This window comes from Oncorhynchus nerka, linkage group LG4, assembly GCF_034236695.1.
Source record: "Oncorhynchus nerka isolate Pitt River linkage group LG4, Oner_Uvic_2.0, whole genome shotgun sequence".
Lineage (NCBI taxonomy): Eukaryota > Metazoa > Chordata > Actinopteri > Salmoniformes > Salmonidae > Oncorhynchus > Oncorhynchus nerka.
Window position 1 is genome coordinate 29570177 of NC_088399.1, and position 21327 is coordinate 29591503.

The following is a 21327-nucleotide window of genomic DNA, read 5'->3' on the forward strand; positions in this document are numbered from 1 at the left end:
CAATTACCTGACCTCAACCCAATTGAGATGACTTGGGATGAGTTGGACCGCAGAGTGAAGGAAAAGCAGCCAACAAGTGCTTAGCATATGTGGGAACTTCATTACTGTTGGAAAAGCATTCCAGGTGAGGCTGGTTGAGAGAATGCCAAAATTGTGCAAAGCTGTCATCAAGGCAAAGGGTGGCGACTTTGAAGAATCTCAAATATAAAATATATTTTGATATGTTTAATGCTTTTTTGGTTACTACATGATTCCATATGTGTTATTTCATAGTTTTGATGTCTTATTACAATGTAGTAGGAAAGATAAAGAAAAAATATTGAATGAGTAGGTGTATCTAAACTTTTGATGTGTATGTGTGTACAGTATGTATGTATTAAGTTTCCATCTAATTGGTGACAGATTTTCATGCAAATATTCTAAAATCGCGCGCAGGCTCTGTCGAGGTTCATGGGGCGACGCACAATTGGCCTAGTGTCGTCCGGGTTAGGGAGGGTTTGGCCGGTAGGGAAATCCTTGTCTCATCACGCACTAGCGACTCCTGCGGCGCTCGCAGTGCACGCTAACCAGGTTGCCAGGTGCACGAGAGGTGCACGGTCCTTGTCTCATCGTGCACTAGCGATTCCTGTGGCGAGCGCAGTGCACGCTAACCAGGTCGCCAGGTGCACGGTGTTTCCTCCGACACATTGGTGCGGCTGGCTTCCGGGTTGGATGCGCTGTGTTAAAGAAGCAGTGCGGCTTGGTTGGGTTGTGTTTCAGAGGACACATGGCTTTCGACCTTCGTCTCTCCCGAGCCTGTACGGGAGTTGTAGCGATGAGTCAAGATAGTAACTACTAACAATTGGATACCACAAAATTGGGGAGAAAAGGGGGTAATAAATAAATACATATATATATATTTTTTAAATCTGCATAAAAATTACATGTGCATTTTCCCACCAGAGAATTGTTTCCATCAAATTGACTTGTTGTGGATAAAAGGCTGTGGTGTAAGTATGTGTAGAATTGCAGGAAATAGCTTTAAAGCGGCAAATTATTTATCTCCACACCATGGCAAAAAGGGTAGAATTTCAGGAAATGTACTTTAAAACTGCAAGCATTCTTTCTACCCCATGGCAAAATGAGTAGAATTGCATGAAGTCTGACAAATTGACATCAAATCACAACAGTTAGCTAAAGCACAAACAGACAAACACAAACAGCCTTTCCTGTGTATCACCACCACCAGCAGCACTAGTGTGCAGTGTGTCTGTATCACCCTGGAGCTGTGTCCTTTTTGGTGGACATGGTGGATTCCTTCCTTTCTTTCCTCTCACCAGAGGGCACCATGGGAGATTTATGGAAGGGGACATTACACAGGGTCCTCTCAGAAGAGAAGTGGAGCGATACAGTACTGTATGTACAGTGATTGAGGCACTTAACTATGATGTTATACAGTCTGCAGACTCCCTGGCTCTTCTCCATACCACTGTCTTCTTCTCCTGTCTCATACTGTACATCTCTCTCGCTCTCTCTCTCTCTTTCTCTCTCTCTTCTCCCGCTCTCTCTCTCTTCCTACATGCATCTTCAATACCACCACTTTTCCCCCTTCTCTTACCATGTTGGCTGATGCAGAATTGTCTCGTAAGGAACTCAACATCTGTTTTACTTTCATTAGCGGCGAACAGAACAAGCGTGACTGGCAGCCACCCTCCTCATCATCACAATCCTTTGATTATGCTGCGTTCTAGTGTTTCCTTCTCAAGGGCACAGAGTGGTAACACAAAATGGTCTTTCACAAATTCTGTACCACCAGTGGGGGCTTAATGCAGAGTATCAGGGTTTAAATCCTAAGTGGTTTATTAAGTGTGTGAGAATGTTTTCCAGCTCCCACTAGTGTTTCAACTACAACTGAGAATCTTTATCCTCAACAGTAAAATTGTCAGCTGGTTTTCATTGTGCCCCAACCCAATGATTAATTTATTATTGATGAATTAACAACATAATTTGAGGAGAAGGTCACCTCTCGCTGTCCCCCAGGTGTAATTAGATGTAGCTGGATCACACCTGGCAAAGCTTATCACATCCCTGTCCCTCATTAATTACTTTATGAAGTATTGTGCTTTAGTTCGAACAAAAATGTTGTTACTGCGGCCCTCCAGGAGCGCCCATTCCCTATCCCTCTAGTCCTCAGATTCATGGTGGTGTGTGTGTGGTGTGTGTGTGCGTGCGTGCGTGCGTGCATGTGTGTGTGAGCAGCAGGGCAACAGACATGAGGTGTCTGAGAGGAATGCCCCAGTGTGGGAGAGTCTCTCTCTCCCATGAAAAGGACTGGATATGTATCCCAACACACACAGCATTCAGTCAATCACTGCATTACCCATTGACTCATGGACTGAATGAATGTTTACGCGCCTGCTTCTGCCTACCACCGCTCAGTCAGATACTTGTATGCTTGTATGCTCAGTCAGATTATATACAACGCAGGACACGCTAGCTAATATCTAGTAATATCATCAACCATGTGTAGTTAACTAGTGATAATGATTGATTGTTTTTTATAAGATACATTTAATGCTAGCTAGCAACTTACCTTGGCTTACTGCATGCACCTAGATGCACTATTGTAAAGTGGCTGTTCCACTGGATGTCATAAGGTGAAAGCACCAATTTGTAAGTCGCTCTGGATAAGAGCGTCTGCTAAATGACTTAAATGTAAATGTAAATGAATGCATTCGCATAAGAGGCAGTCAGTCTCCTTGTGGAGTGCAACGAGAGAGAGGCAGGTGGTTAGAGCGTTGGACTAGTTAACTGTAAAGTTGCAAGATTGGATCCCCCGAGCGGACAAGGTGAAAATCTGTCGTTCTGCCCCTGAACAAGGCAGTTAACCCACCGTTCCTAGGCCGTCATTGAAAATAAGAATGTGTTCTTAACTGACTTGCCTAGTTAAATAAAAATTTAATAAATGTGTAAAAAAATGTTTTTTTTAAAATCAGCGCCCAAAAATACCGATTTCTGATTGTTATGAAAACTTGATATCGGCCCTAATTAATCGGCCATTCCGATTAATTGGTAAACCTCTACTGTATATACAGTATTTATATACACAGTACCAGTCAAAAGTTTGGACACACCTAATCATTTTTTTTTTTTTTTTACTATTTTCTACATCAAAACTATGAAATAACACATATGGAATAATGTAGTAACCAAAAAAGTATTATTTTTGGTTCCAACCGCCGTGTCTTTGTGAGATGCAGAGTAGGTCAAAGGATGATCTCCGCATGTGCATTTCCCACCGTAAAGCATGGAGGAGGAGGTGTGATGTTGTGGGGGTGCTTTGCTGGTGACACAAAGCACCCCCACATTTATTTTGAATTTACGGCACACAACCAGCATGGCTACCACAGCATTCTGCAGCCATATGCCATCACATCTGGTTTGCGCCTTGTGGGATCATTTGTTTTCAACAGGACAATGACCCAACACACCTGCAGGTTGTGTAAGGTCTATTTGACCAAGAAGGAGCGTGATGGAGTGCTGCATCAGATCACCTGGCCTCCACAATTACCTGACCTCAACCCAATTGAGATGACTTGGGATGAGTTGGACCGCAGAGTGAAGGAAAAGCAGCCAACAAGTGCTTAGCATATGTGGGAACTTCATTACTGTTGGAAAAGCATTCCAGGTGAGGCTGGTTGAGAGAATGCCAAAATTGTGCAAAGCTGTCATCAAGGCAAAGGGTGGCGACTTTGAAGAATCTCAAATATAAAATATATTTTGATATGTTTAATGCTTTTTTTGGTTACTACATGATTCCATATGTGTTATTTCATAGTTTTGATGTCTTATTACAATGTAGTAGGAAAGATAAAGAAAAAATATTGAATGAGTAGGTGTATCTAAACTTTTGATGTGTATGTGTGTACAGTATGTATGTATTAAGTTTCCATCTAATTGGTGACAGATTTTCATGCAAATATTCTAAAATCGCGCGCAGGCTCTGTCGAGGTTCATGGGGCGACGCACAATTGGCCTAGTGTCGTCCGGGTTAGGGAGGGTTTGGCCGGTAGGGAAATCCTTGTCTCATCACGCACTAGCGACTCCTGCGGCGCTCGCAGTGCACGCTAACCAGGTTGCCAGGTGCACGAGAGGTGCACGGTCCTTGTCTCATCGTGCACTAGCGATTCCTGTGGCGAGCGCAGTGCACGCTAACCAGGTCGCCAGGTGCACGGTGTTTCCTCCGACACATTGGTGCGGCTGGCTTCCGGGTTGGATGCGCGCTGTGTTAAAGAAGCAGTGCGGCTTGGTTGGGTTGTGTTTCAGAGGACACATGGCTTTCGACCTTCGTCTCTCCCGAGCCTGTACGGGAGTTGTAGCGATGAGTCAAGATAGTAACTACTAACAATTGGATACCACAAAATTGGGGAGAAAAGGGGGTAATAAATAAATACATATATATATATTTTTTAAATCTGCATAAAAATTACATGTGCATTTTCCCACCAGAGAATTGTTTCCATCAAATTGACTTGTTGTGGATAAAAGGCTGTGGTGTAAGTATGTGTAGAATTGCAGGAAATAGCTTTAAAGCGGCAAATTATTTATCTCCACACCATGGCAAAAAGGGTAGAATTTCAGGAAATGTACTTTAAAACTGCAAGCATTCTTTCTACCCCATGGCAAAATGAGTAGAATTGCATGAAGTCTGACAAATTGACATCAAATCACAACAGTTAGCTAAAGCACAAACAGACAAACACAAACAGCCTTTCCTGTGTATCACCACCACCAGCAGCACTAGTGTGCAGTGTGTCTGTATCACCCTGGAGCTGTGTCCTTTTTGGTGGACATGGTGGATTCCTTCCTTTCTTTCCTCTCACCAGAGGGCACCATGGGAGATTTATGGAAGGGGACATTACACAGGGTCCTCTCAGAAGAGAAGTGGAGCGATACAGTACTGTATGTACAGTGATTGAGGCACTTAACTATGATGTTATACAGTCTGCAGACTCCCTGGCTCTTCTCCATACCACTGTCTTCTTCTCCTGTCTCATACTGTACATCTCTCTCGCTCTCTCTCTCTCTTTCTCTCTCTCTTCTCCCGCTCTCTCTCTCTTCCTACATGCATCTTCAATACCACCACTTTTCCCCCTTCTCTTACCATGTTGGCTGATGCAGAATTGTCTCGTAAGGAACTCAACATCTGTTTTACTTTCATTAGCGGCGAACAGAACAAGCGTGACTGGCAGCCACCCTCCTCATCATCACAATCCTTTGATTATGCTGCGTTCTAGTGTTTCCTTCTCAAGGGCACAGAGTGGTAACACAAAATGGTCTTTCACAAATTCTGTACCACCAGTGGGGGCTTAATGCAGAGTATCAGGGGTTTAAATCCTAAGTGGTTTATTAAGTGTGTGAGAATGTTTTCCAGCTCCCACTAGTGTTTCAACTACAACTGAGAATCTTTATCCTCAACAGTAAAATTGTCAGCTGGTTTTCATTGTGCCCCAACCCAATGATTAATTTATTATTGATGAATTAACAACATAATTTGAGGAGAAGGTCACCTCTCGCTGTCCCCCAGGTGTAATTAGATGTAGCTGGATCACACCTGGCAAAGCTTATCACATCCCTGTCCCTCATTAATTACTTTATGAAGTATTGTGCTTTAGTTCGAACAAAAATGTTGTTACTGCGGCCCTCCAGGAGCGCCCATTCCCTATCCCTCTAGTCCTCAGATTCATGGTGGTGTGTGTGTGGTGTGTGTGTGCGTGCGTGCGTGCGTGCATGTGTGTGTGAGCAGCAGGGCAACAGACATGAGGTGTCTGAGAGGAATGCCCCAGTGTGGGAGAGTCTCTCTCTCCCATGAAAAGGACTGGATATGTATCCCAACACACACAGCATTCAGTCAATCACTGCATTACCCATTGACTCATGGACTGGCAATGCTAGCATGTGAACTGAAGCCAGCTCACACAATCCATAAAAGATGTTGAGATATAAAGGTATTTTGTCCGTAACTCTTGGATCAAATACAGAAATTAGAGTTTTTGTTTGTGGTAAAAAATCATCTTTAAAGTGACTTGGCCATACAATTCAGATGGGGGGGGCAGATGGAATTTATATGTTGCCATAAAGCCAGGTCGTAGTGAACTCTATTAATCCAATTGTTCACACATATTAAAACCAGGGGTTGGAACCTAAATTATTTTCCAATGGTTTCGTTCTGAAGAGAACCACAATTTATTTTGTTCCATTCCGCTGTTCCGACCTGCAAAATAAAGTTCTGAACCGGTTCAAATGCCCAAAAAGTACTGGTTTATATTTTCCTTTCTGTTCCTTTTTTGATCTGTAAAATCAACCGTTTTTTACATTTAGCTAATTAAACTACTTCACCAATCAGTTCGGATAGAGCAGGCAAGCTAGTTGTTTACATACACTACCGTTCAAAAGTTTGGGGTCACTAAGAAATGTCATTGTTTTTGAAAGAAAAGCACATTTTTGGTCCATTAAAATAACATCAAATTGCTCAGAGAATAAAGTGTAGACATTGTTAATGTTGTAAATGACTATTGTAGCTGGAAAGGCTGATTGTTAATGGAATATCTACATATGCGTGCAGAGGCCCATTATCAGCAACCATCACTCCAGTGTTCCAATGGCACGTTGTGTTAGCTAATCCAAGTTAATCATTTTAAAAGGCTAATTGATCATTATAAACCCCTTTAGCAATTATGTTAGCACAGCTGAAAACGGGCCTTATTTAGACTAGTTGATTATCTGGAGCATCAGCATTTGTGGGTTCGATTACAGGCTCAAAATGTCCAGAAACAAAACACTTTCTTCTTAAACTTGTCAGTCTATTATTGTTCTGAGAAATGAAGGCTATACCATGCGAGAAATTGCCAAGAAACTGAATATCTCATACAACCCTCCGTATTACTCCCTTCACAGAACAGCGCAAACTCGCTGTAACCAGAATATAAAGAGGAGTGTGAGGCCCTGGTGCACAACTGAGCAAAAGGACAAGTACATTATAGTGTCTAGTTTGAGAAACAGATGCCTCACAAGTCCTCAACTGGCAGCTTCATTAAATAGTACCCACAAAACACCCATCTCAACATCAACAGTGAAAGGTTTACTCTGCAATGCTCTGCCTTCTAGGCAGAGATGCAAAGAAAAAGCCATATCTCAAGACGGGCCAATAAAAAGAAAAGATTAAGACGGGCAAAAGAACACAGACACTGGACAGAGGAACTCTGCCTAGAAGGCCAGCATCCCATCTGACTTTGAGACTAGTCTTTTGCAGGTACTATTTAATGAGCTAGCTAGTTAAAAAGCCTGTGTTTGCAGAGCAGCACCAGAATTAAAAACACGTCTTACCTTTTTTGTAGTTAATAAATCCAATGTGAAACGTGATAACTAGGCCTATAGAGCTCACCAGTTTGTAGTCCTAAAACCCGGATAAAAGTTACCTCTGGTTTGTTCAACCATTCCTATGGGAAAAAATGAATGGGGAAAGAATAGGATTTTGGACTAAACTGAAAAAATAAGGTATGCGGTTAACACAGGCTTAGGAGATCTTGTACGTTTTGTTCTATGAATTAATAGCTGTCAGTAAACATGACCTTTATGAATTTGTGATTTTGTTTTTTATTATCACATAAATTCATCAAATTTCACAAAAAGTGACGTTAACTGATGAAGATTATCTCATAGAACAAAATGTATAAAATCTCCTAAGCCTGTGTTTACCACAGACCTTATTTTTGACGTTTCCAAAAACCCTACAAAACACCATTCATCTTCCTTGTAAGCTTTGTCCAACAAACCATGGCGGAGTTAGTTACTACAAAAAGACACCATTACTATTTCTCTCTGTAGTATCCTTAACTAGCATTGAAAAGTTAATCCATTCTTCTCTAGCTAAAAATCTTTCTCCCTATCTTCTGAATCATGATTGTAATGTTAGTACAGTAGCCTATGCTTCGGAGGGGGGAGGGGCAGGTAGCCTAAACACACATACACTGGCAAAAATGCTCAGCTTGCAGGCAGACACTAGAAAACGTTTCTGAGTGACAGAGTGAGGGCTTTGCGTAGACATTTTTTTGTGGGACTAGAAAAAATGCCTGGAACGTAAAATAACATTATTAACCGGTTCCCATGCTTTTAAAGAGTTCTGCTCCGGATCAGTATGGATCACTTTCATTCCAGGTTCCATTTCTGTTCCTTGAAAGATTCCTTTATTTTGGGGGGGTGGGGGGTTCTGTTCCCTGAACCGGTTTCAACCTCTGATTCAAACATGCCTGAGGCAACTGAAAAGTTTCAAGAGATCTGCTATCAGCAGCAAGCACAGTTGAAGTTGTAAATCCCAGTTCCGAAGCATGGTTCGTACCTCCACCTACCTACAGTAATATTACTAGCAGATTTGTGAGATTGCTATCTGAAACTGCACGATTTTCCATAAGATGTGAACATTTTAAGCTAAATGTAATCTAAGATGATACTATCACCACGTGGACCTCATTTCAGAGAGAGTGAGTTAGCCATGAATGAGCAGCCCAAATATTCAATAGCTGTCTTCCATTATGAACTACTCTGATCCGAAACTAACTTGATCTCTTGCTCCGAATTGTCCTGCTAGCAGAAAGAAGTTACTAAGCCATTACTCAAATCAATGGCTTTTCCTAGCGTTTCTGGTTACCAAACATATTTCGGCCATCTTATACGTGTGGACCAGTGGAATGCTGATATGCTGACTGTGACACCAGATAGGGTTATGGTCCTTCAGCTCCATTCCAGATGGCAACACAGTGTGACCATATAGCTAGTCCTGGCTCTCCTGATGCAGTTGAAGTCGGAAGTTTACATACACCTTAGCCGAATACATTTAAACTCAGTTTTTCACAATTCCTGACGTTTAATCCTAGTAACAATTCCCTGTTTTAGGTCAGTTAGGATTACCACTTTATTTTAAGAATGTGAAATGTCAGAATAATAGCAGAGAGAATGCTTTATTTCAGCTTTTATTTCTTTCATCACATTCCCAGTGGGTCAGAAGTTTACATACGCTCAATTAGTATTTGGTAGCATTGCCTTTAAATTGTTTAACTTGGGTCAAACATTTCAGGCAGCCTTCCACAAACTTCCCACAATAAGTTGGGTGAATTTTGGCCCATTCCTCCTGACAGAGCTGGTGTAACTGAGTCAGGTCTGTAGGCCTCCTTGCTCGCACACGCTTTTTCAGTTTTGACCACACATTTTCTATAGGATTGAGATCAGGGCTTTGTGATGGCCACTCTAATACCTTGACTTTGTTGTCCTTAAGCCATTTTTCCACAACTTTGGAAGTATGCTTGGGGTCATTGTCCATTTGGAAGACCCATTTGTGACCAAGCTTTAACTTCCTGACTGATGTCTTGAGATGTTGCTTCAATATATCCACATAATTGTTCTTCCTCACGATGCCATCTATTTTGTGAAGTGCACCAGTCCCTCCTGCAGCAAAGCACCCCCACAACATGATGCTGCTACCACCGTGCTTCACGGTTGGGATGGTGTTCTTCGGCTTGCAAGCCTCCCCCTTTTTCCTCCAAACATAACGATGATGATCATGGCCAAACAGTTCTATTTTTGTTTCATCAGACCAGAGGATATTTCTCAAAAAAGTACGATCTTTGTCCCCATGTGCAGTTGCAAACCGTAGTCTGGCTTTTTATGGGGGATTTGGAGCACTGGCTTCTTCCTTGCTGAGCGGCCTTTCAGGTTATGTCGATGTAGGACTTGTTTTACTGTGGATACAGATACTTTTGTACCTGTTTCCTCCAACATCTTTACAAGGTCCTTTGCTGTTATTCTGGGATTGATTTGCACTTTTCGCACCAAAGTACATTCATCTCTAGGAGACAGAACAAGGCTTCTTCCTGAGCGTTATGAAGGCTGCGTGGTCCTATGGTGTCTATACTTACGCACTATTGTTTGTACAGATGAATGTGGTACCTTCAAGCATTTGGAAATTGCTTCCAAGGTTGAACCAGACTTGTTAAGGTCTACAATTTTTTTTTCTGAGGTCTTGGCTGATTTTTAAAATTTTCCCATGATGTCAAGCAATGAGAGTTTGTTTCCTCTCCCAAAATGTATAACAATTAAATATACTGTACTGTGTGCCTTCATAAGGTATTTATACTCCTTGACTTTACACATTCAGCCTGAATTAAACATTTATAAAATATTTTCTCTTACCCATTTACACACAATAACCCATAATGACAAAGTGAAAACCTTTTAATATTTGCAAATTTATTGAAAATGAAATACAGAAATCTAATTTACGTAATTATTCACACCCCTGAGTCAAATCTTTGTAGAAGCACCTCTGACGGCGATTACAGTTTTGAGTCGTCTTGGTATGTCTGTATCAGACTTGCACATTCTTCCTTGCAGATATTTTTTATCTAATCTATTTAAAAAAAAAATTGAATCTAAATTAGATGGGGAGTGGCAGTGAACAGCAATCTATACATCTTTCCACAGATTTTCAATGGGAGACTGGGATTTTTGCTGAGCCACTCAAGGACTTTCACATAATTGTTCTGAAGCCATTCCAGCTTTCCTTTGGCTGTATGCTTGGGGTCATTGTCCCGTTTGAACATAAATCTTAGCCCCACTTAAGGTCATTCACACTCTGAAGCAGGTTCTCATCAAGGATTTGCCTGTATTTGGCTCCATTCCTTGTTCCCTCTATCCTTATCAGTCTCCCAGTCCCTGCCGCTGAAAAGCATCCGCAAAGCATGATGCTGCCACCCAAGCTTCACGTTAGGGATGGTGTTAGAAGGGTGATGAACTGCCTGGTTTTCTCCAGACATAGAGCTTTGCATTCACACCAAAGAGATCAATTGTCTCATCAGACCACATGCTCAGTCTTTCACGTGCCTTTTTGCAAACTGCAGGCATGCTCTCATGTGCCTTATTCTCAGGAGTGGCTTCCGTCTGGCCACTCTCCCATAAAGCTCAGATTGGTGAAGTGCTGTAGAAACTGTTATCCTTCTGGCAGGTTCTCCCATGTCAGCCAAAGAACTCTGTAGTTCTGTCAGTGTGATCATTGGGTTCTTGGTCACCTCCCTGACCAAGGTCCTTTTTGCCCGGTTGCTCAGACGGCCAGCTCTAGGCAGAGTCTGGGGAGTGCTATATTTTTTTCAATTTCCCAATGATGAAGACAACTGTGCTCTTGGAAACGTTCAACACTCCAGAAATGGTTTTATACCCTTCTCCAGATATGTGCCTCATCACAATTTTCAGAGATCAACGGATAGTTCTTTGGACTTCAAGGTATAGTTTCTCCTCTAACATGCACACCTTTATATAGACAGGTGTGTTTATTTCTAAAAAATTTTTTTTTTTACCTTTATTTAACCAGGCAAGTCAGTTAAGAACATATTCTTATTTCCAATGACGGCCTGGGAACAGTGGGTTAACTGCCTGTTCAGGGGCAGAACGACAGATTTGTACCTTGTCAGCTCGGGGGTTTGAACTCGCAACCTTCCGGTTACTAGTCCAACGCTCTAACCACTAGGCTACGCTGCCGCCCCAGCATTTGCCGCAGGTGGACTCCAATCAAGTTGTAGTGACATCTCAAGGATGATCGAAGGAAATTGGATGCACCTGAGCTCAATTTGGAGTGTCATAGCAAAGGGGTGTGAATACTTATGTATTTGCAAAAATGACTGATGGGCTGTAACACACACAACAAAATATGGATAAGTAGGAATACTTCCTGAAAGCACTGTGTGTTTATATTTATATACAGACGTGCTCAGATTTGTTGGTACCCTTACAGCTCATTGAAATAAGGCTTAATTCCTCCTGAAAAGTGTTGAAATTAAAAGCTATTTTATCATGTATACTTGCATGCCTTTGGTATGTCATAGAATAAAGAAAATAAGCTGTGAAAAGATATTAATTATTGCTTATTCTACAAAGATATTCTATAATATGGACACATTTGTTGGTACCCCTTAGAAAATATAATAAATAATTGGATTATAGTGATAGTGATAACTCATTTTTTTTCATTAATTAGTATCACACATGTTTCCAATCTCGTAATCAGTGATTCAGCCTATTTAAATGGAGTAAAGTAGTCACTGAGCTGTTTGGTATCATTGTGCGCACCACACTGAACATGGACCAGAGTAAAGTAGTCCCTGTGCTGTTTGGTATCATTGTGGTCACCACACTGAACATGGACCAGAGTAAAGTAGTCCCTGTGCTGTTTGGTATCATTGTGGTCACCACACTGAACATGGACCAGAGTAAAGTAGTCCCTGTGCTGTTTGGTATCATTGTGGTCACCACACTGAACATGGACCAGAGTAAAGTAGTCACTCTGCTGTTTGGTATCATTGTGTTGCACCACACTGAACATGGACCAGAGTAAAGTAGTCACTGTGCTGTTTGGTATCATTGTGGTCACCACACTGAACATGGACCAGAGTAAAGTAGTCACTATGCTGTTTGGTATCATTGTGTTGCACCACACTGAACATGGACCAGAGTAAAGTAGTCACTGTGCTGTTTGGTATCATTGTGGTCACCACACTGAACATGGACCAGAGTAAAGTAGTCACTGTGCTGTTTGGTATCATTGTGGTCACCACACTGAACATGGACCAGAGTAAAGTAGTCACTATGCTGTTTGGTATCATTGTGTTGCACCACACTGAACATGGACCAGAGTAAAGTAGTCACTGTGCTGTTTGGTATCATTGTGGTCACCACACTGAACATGGACCAGAGTAAAGTAGTCACTGTGCTGTTTGGTATCATTGTGGTCACCACACTGAACATGGACCAGAGTAAAGTAGTCCCTGTGCTGTTTGGTATCATTGTGGTCACCACACTGAACATGGACCAGAGTAAAGTAGTCACTGTGCTGTTTGGTATCATTGTGGTCACCACACTGAACATGGACCAGAGTAAAGTAGTCACTATGCTGTTTGGTATCATTGTGTTGCACCACACTGAACATGGACCAGAGTAAAGTAGTCACTGTGCTGTTTGGTATCATTGTGGTCACCACACTGAACATGGACCAGAGTAAAGTAGTCACTGTGCTGTTTGGTATCATTGTGGTCACCACACTGAACATGGACCAGAGTAAAGTAGTCCCTGTGCTGTTTGGTATCATTGTGGTCACCACACTGAACATGGACCAGAGTAAAGTAGTCACTGTGCTGTTTGGTATCATTGTGGTCACCACACTGAACATGGACCAGAGTAAAGTAGTCACTGTGCTGTTTGGTATCATTGTGGTCACCACACTGAACATGGACCAGAGTAAAGTAGTCCCTGTGCTGTTTGGTATCATTGTGGTCACCACACTGAACATGGACCAGAGTAAAGTAGTCACTATGCTGTTTGGTATCATTGTGTTGCACCACACTGAACATGGACCAGAGTAAAGTAGTCACTGTGCTGTTTGGTATCATTGTGGTCACCACACTGAACATGGACCAGAGTAAAGTAGTCCCTGTGCTGTTTGGTATCATTGTGTGCACCACACTGACCATGGACCAGAGTAAAGTAGTCACTGAGCTGTTTGGGATCATTGTGTGCACCACACTGAACATGGACCAGAGTAAAGTAGTCCCTGTGCTGTTTGGTATCATTGTGTGCACCACACTGAACATGGACCAGAGTAAAGTAGTCACTGTGCTGTTGGGTATCATTGTGGTCACCACACTGAACATGGAACAGAGTAAAGTAGTCACTGTGCTGTTTGGTATCATTGTGGTCACCACACTGAACATGGACCAGAGTAAAGTAGTCACTGAGCTGTTTGGTATCATTGTGTGCACCACACAACATGGACCAGAGTAAAGTAGTCACTGTGCTGTTTGGTATCATTGTGGTCACCACATTGAACATGGACCAGAGTAAAGTAGTCACTGTGCTGTTTGGTATCATTGTGGTCACCACACTGAACATGGACCAGAGTAAAGTAGTCACTGTGCTGTTTGGTATCATTGTGGTCACCACACTGAACATGGACCAGAGTAAAGTAGTCACTGTGCTGTTTGGTATGATTGTGGTCACCACACTGAACATGGACCAGAGTAAAGTAGTCACTGAGCTGTTTGGTATCATTGTGTGCACCACACAACATGGACCAGAGTAAAGTAGTCACTGTGCTGTTTGGTATCATTGTGGTCACCACACTGAACATGGACCAGAGTAAAGTAGTCACTGTGCTGTTTGGTATCATTGTGGTCACCACACTGAACATGGACCAGCGTAAAGTAGTCACTGTGCTGTTTGGTATCATTGTGTGCACCACACTGAACATGGACCAGAGAAAGCAAAGGAGAGATTTGTCTGAGGAGATCAGAAAGAACTAATAGCCAAGCATGGTAAAGGTAAAGGCTACAAGACCATCTCCAAGCAGCTTGATGTTCCTGTGATAGCAGTTGCAAAAATTATTAAGAAGTTTAAGGTCCGTGGAACTATAGCCAACCTCCCTGGGCGCGGCCGCAAGAGGAAAATCCACTCCAGGAAAATCGACCCCAGATTGAACAGAAGGATAGCGCGAATGGTAGAAAAAGAACCAAGGATAACTGCCAAAGAGATAAAAGCTGAACTCCAAGGTGAAGGTACGTCAGTTTTTGAGTGAAAGTGGGCTCCATGGAAGAAGTCCCAGGAGGACCACTTTTGAAAGAAAAACATAAAAAAGCCAGACTGGAATTTGCTAAAGTGCATATTGACAAGCCACAATCCTTCTTGGAGAATGTCCTTAGGACAGATGAGTCAAAACTGGAGCTTTTTGGCAAGTCACATCAGCTCTATGTTCACAGATGAAAAAATGAAGCTTTCAAAGAGAAGAACACCATACCTACAGTGAAACATGGTGACAGTGTCACCAGTAAAGCACCCCCACACCATCACACCTCCTCCTCCATGCTCCATCAAATCAAATCAAATCAAATGTATTTATATAGCCCTTCGTACATCAGCTAATATCTCAAAGTGCTGTACAGAAACCCAGCCTAAAACCCCAAACAGCAAGCAATGCAGGTGTAAAAGCACGGTGGCTAGGAAAAACTCCCTAGAAAGGCCAAAACCTAGAAAGAAACCTAGAGAGGAACCAGGCTATGTGGGTGGGAACCACAAATGCGAAGATCATCTGTTCACCTACTCTTCAGAAAGACACGGCGGTTGGAACCACAAAATCTCACATTTCCACCAGTCTAATGTCCATTGCTCGTCTTTTGGCCCAAGCAAGTCTCTTCTTATTACTGGTGTCCTTTAGTCGTGGTTTCTTTGCAGCAATTTGGCAATGAAGGCCTGATTCACACAGTCTCCTCTGAACAGTTGATATTGAGATGTGACTGTTACTTGAACTCTGTGAAGCATTTATTTGAGTTGCAATTTCTGAGGCTGGTAACTCTAATGAACTTGTCCTCTGCAGCAGAGGTTACCCTGGGACTTCCTTTCCTTTGCCGGTCCTCATGAGAGCCAGTTTTGTCATAGTGCTTGATGGTTTTTGCGACAGCACAAAGTTCTTGAAGTGTTCTGGATTGACTGACCTTCATGTCTTAAAGTAATGATGGACTGTTGTTTCTCTTTGCTTATTTGAACTGTTAGTTCCATAATATAGACTTGGTATTTTACCAAATAGGGTTTTCTTCTGTATACCACCCCTACCTTGTCACAACACAACTGATTGACTCAAACGCATTAAAAAGTAAAGAAATTCCTCATTCTATATGTGTTATTTCATAGTTTTGATGTCTTCACTATTATTCTACAATGTGGAAAATAGTAAAAATAAAGAAAAACCCTTGAATGAGTAGGTGTGTCCAACCTTTTGAATGGTACTGTATATATATATGTATATCAATGCACAAGGCGAGACCCAAATGCAGACCCAGGAGGCAGATGGTTGGAGTCTTACAATGCTTATTAATCTACAGGGGTAGGCAAGAGAATGGTCGTGGATCCAGGGGTAGGCAAGAGAATGGTCGTGGACAGGCAAAAAGAGCAAAACCAGATCAGAGTCCAGGAGGTACAGAGTGGCAGACAGGCTCATGGTGAAGATAGGCAGAATGGTCAGGCAGGCAGGTACAAAGTCCAGAAACAGGCAAGGGTCGAAACCAGGACTAGAAAAAGGAGAATGCAAATAGCAGGAGAACTGGGAAAATGCTGGTTGACTTGGAAACATGCAAGACGAACTGGCACAGAGAGAGGAAACACAGGGATAAATACACTGGGGAAAATAAGCAACTCTTGGAGGGGGTGGAGACAATCACAAGGACAGGTGAAACAGATAAGGGTGTGACAATGTTCTTTTCAGTTTTTTTGTTTTACTAAAACCACCCACGGGCCGGGACTGGACCCTGTAAGTAGGCTATGTTTGACACCCCTGCTCTAAGAGCATCTCCCCTTCCATGGAGAAAAGCCCTCTGGCGGTATGAAGCATGTTCGCTGTGGTCAAACCATTGAAGTCTATGTTAAGTGCTGATATTGCAATCCTGACTTAACTCTGCTGTTCTCTCCTTCCCGCTTCTTACAGGGGAAGGTTAGTTCAGTCTAGGCTAATTGATTTTCCTGCCTGCAGTGCCTGCTGTGCTAAAGTACTGCCTGTTTGTCTAATTGGCCTCAAGCCCTCCTCATCTTAGTGTAGTTCCCAGGTGACCTTAGAATAAGGCCAGGCACTGCAGGTTACAGCCCAATCAATACACAACAATACATGTCTTTCAATGCTGACTTGAGTCATTTTCTCCACCATTGATCAACTGCTGTATTCATAACCCTTAGGAAGGGCTCCTCAGCCCACAGCTCCTCATCAACAGCCCACAGACCCCACTATGGCATGTTACACAAACAGAAAGGCCTCTTGTGCTTGCGTCCACAAACAAAACAATGGAAGGAAAACCAAAACAATGGAGGGCACTATGGTACACACAACAGCACCACCATTTTGAAACTATTGGTATTTGTTCTAGCCCTCAACAGTCCAGAAGGAATGGTTCCCAAAATAGTTTCTACCAATTTATTATATTAATTGATGGGCAAAGTGGATGGAATGAGGTGGCTGTTTTTGACCCTCTTTTCACAGAAAATGAAGCTTACTGTGTGGAACATTATGGTCAGAAGTCCATTGAGAGGGGTACAAGGAGTTTCTTTTCACAGGGTGATCTTCGGAATGGTAGCTGAGTGTTACAGAGGAGTGGATTGAGGTCTGCTTCATAATACAACATAATTGTTATCTGTCTGTTAGTTGACAGTTCAGGCTTGAACCCCGACATGGCTGCTCGTGACTTTATTTCACTGTGTGTCTGTCCTTTCTCTCTCTCCACAGAGGTGAACCTTCTAGAGGAGCTCTCGCTGCAGGTGTCCAACAGCAGCAATGCCTCCATGTCTCTGGATGCTCTGAGGTGTCCGGTGCTGCAGGTGGGACAGTACTCCACCCTGTCCCTGCCCCTAGCACAACTCTTCACTGACGGGTAAATCTCCCCACACACGGACACACACACACACACACACACACACACACACACACACACACACATACAGTCATGGCCAAAAGTTTTGAGAATGACACAAATATTTATTTCCACAAAGTTTGCTGCTTCAGTGTCTTTAAATATTTTTCTCAGATGTTACTATGGAATACTGAAGTATAATTGCAAGCATTTCATAAGTGTCAAAGGATTTTATTGACAGTTACATGAAGTTGATACAAAGAGTCAATATTTGCAGCGTTGACCCTTCTTTTTCAAGACCTCTGCAATCCGCCCAGGCATGCCGTCAACTAACTTCTGGGCCACATCCTGACTGATGGCAGTCCATTCTTGCATAATCAATGCTTGGAGTTTGTCAGAATCTGTGGTATGTTTTTGTCCACCCGCCTCTTGAGGATTGACCACAAGATCTCAATGGGATTAAGGTCTGGGGAGTTTACTGGCCGTGAACCCAAAATATCAATGTTTTGTTCCCCGAGCCACTTAGTTATCACTTTTGCCTTATAGCAAGATGCTCCATTAAATCAAATTCAAATCAAATATATTTATATAGCCCTTCTTACATCAGCTGATATATCAAAGTGCTGTACAGAAACACAGCCTAAAACCCCAAACAGCAAGCAATGCAGGTCTAGAAGCACTTGGCTAGGAAAAGCTCCCTAGAAAGGCCAAAACCTAGGAAGAAACCTAGAGCGTAACCAGGCTATGCGGGGTGGCCAGTCCTCTTCTGGCTGTGCCGGGTGAAGATTATAACAGAACATGGCCAAGATGTTCAAATGTTCATAAATGACCAGCATGGTCAAATAATAATAATCACAGTAGTTGTCGAGGGTGTAGCAAGTCAGCACCTCAGGAGTAAATGTCAGTTGGCTCTTCATAGCCGATCATTAAGAGTATCTCTACCAATCCTGCTGTCTCTAGAGAGTTGAAAACAGCAGGTCTGGGACAGGTAGCACGTCCGGTGAACAGATCAGGGTTCCATAGCCGCAGGCAGAACAGTTGAAACTGGAGCAACAGCACTGCCAGGTGGACTGGGGACAGCAAGGAGTCATCATGCCAGGTAGTCCTTCCTGAGGCATGGTCGTAGGGCTCAGGTCCTCCGAGCGAGAGAAAGAAAGAGAGAAAGAGAGAATTAGACAGAGCATACTTAAATTCACACAGGACACCGGATAAGACAGGAGAAGTACTCCAGATATAACAGACTGACCCTAGCCCCCCGACACATAAACTACTGCAGCATAAATACTGGAGGCTGAGACAGGAGGGGTCAGGAGACACTGTCGCCCCATCCGATGATACCCCTGGACAGGGCCAAACAGGCAGGATATAACCCCACCCACTTTGCCAAAGCACAGCCCCCACAACACTAGAGAGATATCTTAAACCACCAACTTTACCATCCTGAGACAAGGTTGAGTATAGCCCACAAAGATCTCTGCCACGGCACAACCCAAGTGGGGGCGCCAACCCAGACAGGAAGATCACGTCAGTGACTCAACCCACTCAAGTGACGCACCCCTCCTAGTGACGGCATGGAAGAGCACCAGTAAGCCAGTGACTCAGCCCCGGTAATAGGGTTAGAGGCAGAGAATCCCAGTGGAGAGAGCGGAACCAGCCAGGCAGAGACAGCAAGGGCGGTTCGTTGCTCCAGAGCCTTTCCGTTCACCTTCACACTCCTGGGCCAGACTACACTAAATCATATGACCCACTAAAGAGATGAGTCTTCAGTAAAGACTTAAAGGTTGAGACTGAGTCTGCGTCTCTTACATGGGTAGGCATACCATTCCATAAAAATGGAGCTCTAAAGGAGAAAGCCCTGCCTCCAGCTGTTTGCTTAGAAATTCTAGGGACAATTAGGAGGCCTGCGACTTGTGACCATAGTGTACGTGTAGGTATGTACGACAGGACCAAATCGGAAATCTTGAAATCCGCCCTTGCCTTAACAGGAAGCCAGTGTAAGGGAGGCTAGCACTGGTTAATATGATCAAATTTTGTGGTTCTAGTCAGGATTCTAGCAGCCGTATTTAGCACTAACTGAAGTTTATTTAGTGCTTTATCCGTGTATCTGGAAAGTAGAGCATTGCAGTAGTCTAACCTTGAAGTAACAAAAGCATGTATTAATTTTTCAGCATCATTTTTGCAATGTTACGTAGATGGAAAAAAATTGCCCTTGAAACAGTCTTCTTTTTTTTTCAGTCAGTTTTATTTGAGACGACTGTACAACCATCCAGATTAATTGTCAGATTCAACAAAAGATCTCTTTGTTTCTTGGGACCTAGAACAAGCATCTCTGTTTTGTCTGAGTTTAAAAGTAGAAAGTTTGCAGCCATCCATTTCCTTATATCTGAAACACAGGCTTCTAGCGAGGGCAATTTTGGGGCTTCACCATGTTTCATTGAATTGTACAGCTGTGTGTCATCCGCATAGCAGTGAAAGTTAACATTATGTTTTCGAAAGACATTCCCAAGAGGTCAAATATATAGTGAAAACAATAGTGGTCCTAAAACGGAACTTTGAGGAACACCGAAATTTACAGTTGATTTGTCAGGGGACAAACCATTCACAGAGACAAACTGATATCTTTCTGACAGATAAGATCTTAACCAGGCCAGAACTTGTCCACGTAGACCAATTTGGGTTTCCAATCTCTCCAAAAGAATGTGGTGATCAATGGTATTAAAAGCAGCACTAAGGTCTAGGAGCACGAGGACAGATGCAGAGCCTCGGTCTGACGCCATTAAAAGGTCATTTACCACCTTCACAAGTGCAGTCTCAGTGCTATGATAGGGTCTAAAACCAGACTGAAGCATTTGGTATACATTGTTTGTCTTCAGGAAGACAGTGAGTTGCAGCTCAACAGCTTTTTACAATTCTTTTGAGAAGAATGGAAGAGTCGATATAGGCCGATAATTTTTTAAATATTTTCTGGGTCAAGGTTTGGCTTTTTCAAGAGAGGCTTTATTACTGCCACTTTTAGTGAGTTTGGTACACATCCGGTGGATAGAGAGCCGTTTATTATTATGTTCAACACAGGAGGGCCAAGCACAGGAAGCAGCTCTCTCAGTAAAATAGGGTCCAGTATGCAGCTTGAAGGTTTAGAGGCCATAATTATTTTCATCATTGTGTCAAGGGATATAGTACTAAAACACTTGAGAGTCTCTCTTGATCCTAGGTCCTGGCAGAGTTGTGCAGACTCAGGACAACTGAGCTTTGGAGGAATACGCAGATTTAAAAAGGAATTTGCTTTCTAATGATCATGATCATTTCCTCAAAGAAATGTATTTATTTATTACTGCTGAAGTGAAAGCCATCCTCTCTTGGGGAATGCTGCTTTTTAGTTAGCTTTGCGACAGTATCAAAAATAAATTTAGGATTGTTCTTATTTTCCTCAATTAAAGTTGGAAAAATAATATGATCGAGCAGCAGTGAGGGCTCTTCGATACTGCACGGTACTGTCTTTCCAAGCTATTCGGAAGACTTCCAGTTTGGTGTGGCGCCATTTCCTTTCCAATTTTCTGGAATCTTGCTTCAGAGCTCGGATATTTTCTCTATACCAGGGAGTGAGTTTCTTATGACAAATATTTTTAGTTTTTAGGGGTGCAACTGCATCTAGGGTATTGTGCAAGGTTAAATTGAGTTCCTCAGTTAGGTGGTTAACTGAGTTTTGTCCTCTGACATCCTTGGGTAAGCAGAGGGAGTCTGGAATGGCATCAAGGAATCTTTGGGTTGTCTGAGAATTTATAGCACGACTTTTGATGCTCCTTGGTTGGGGTCTGAGCAGATTATTTGTTGCGATTGCAAACGTAATAAAATGGTGGGCCGATAG

The 21327-nt window shown here is 42.7% G+C and overlaps 1 protein-coding gene across 1 annotated transcript in view; it reads left to right on the top strand.

Annotated features, from left to right (window-relative positions):
- The window catches only part of LOC115117378 (collagen alpha-2(I) chain-like), a 132810-nt gene that overhangs the window by 37509 nt on the left and 73974 nt on the right, over positions 1-21327 (top strand). Inside the window, exon 2 of the mRNA XM_029645852.2 lies at positions 17339-17483. Within this exon, the coding sequence (XP_029501712.2) occupies positions 17339-17483 (145 nt within the window). The remainder of the gene's footprint in view (positions 1-17338; positions 17484-21327) is intronic.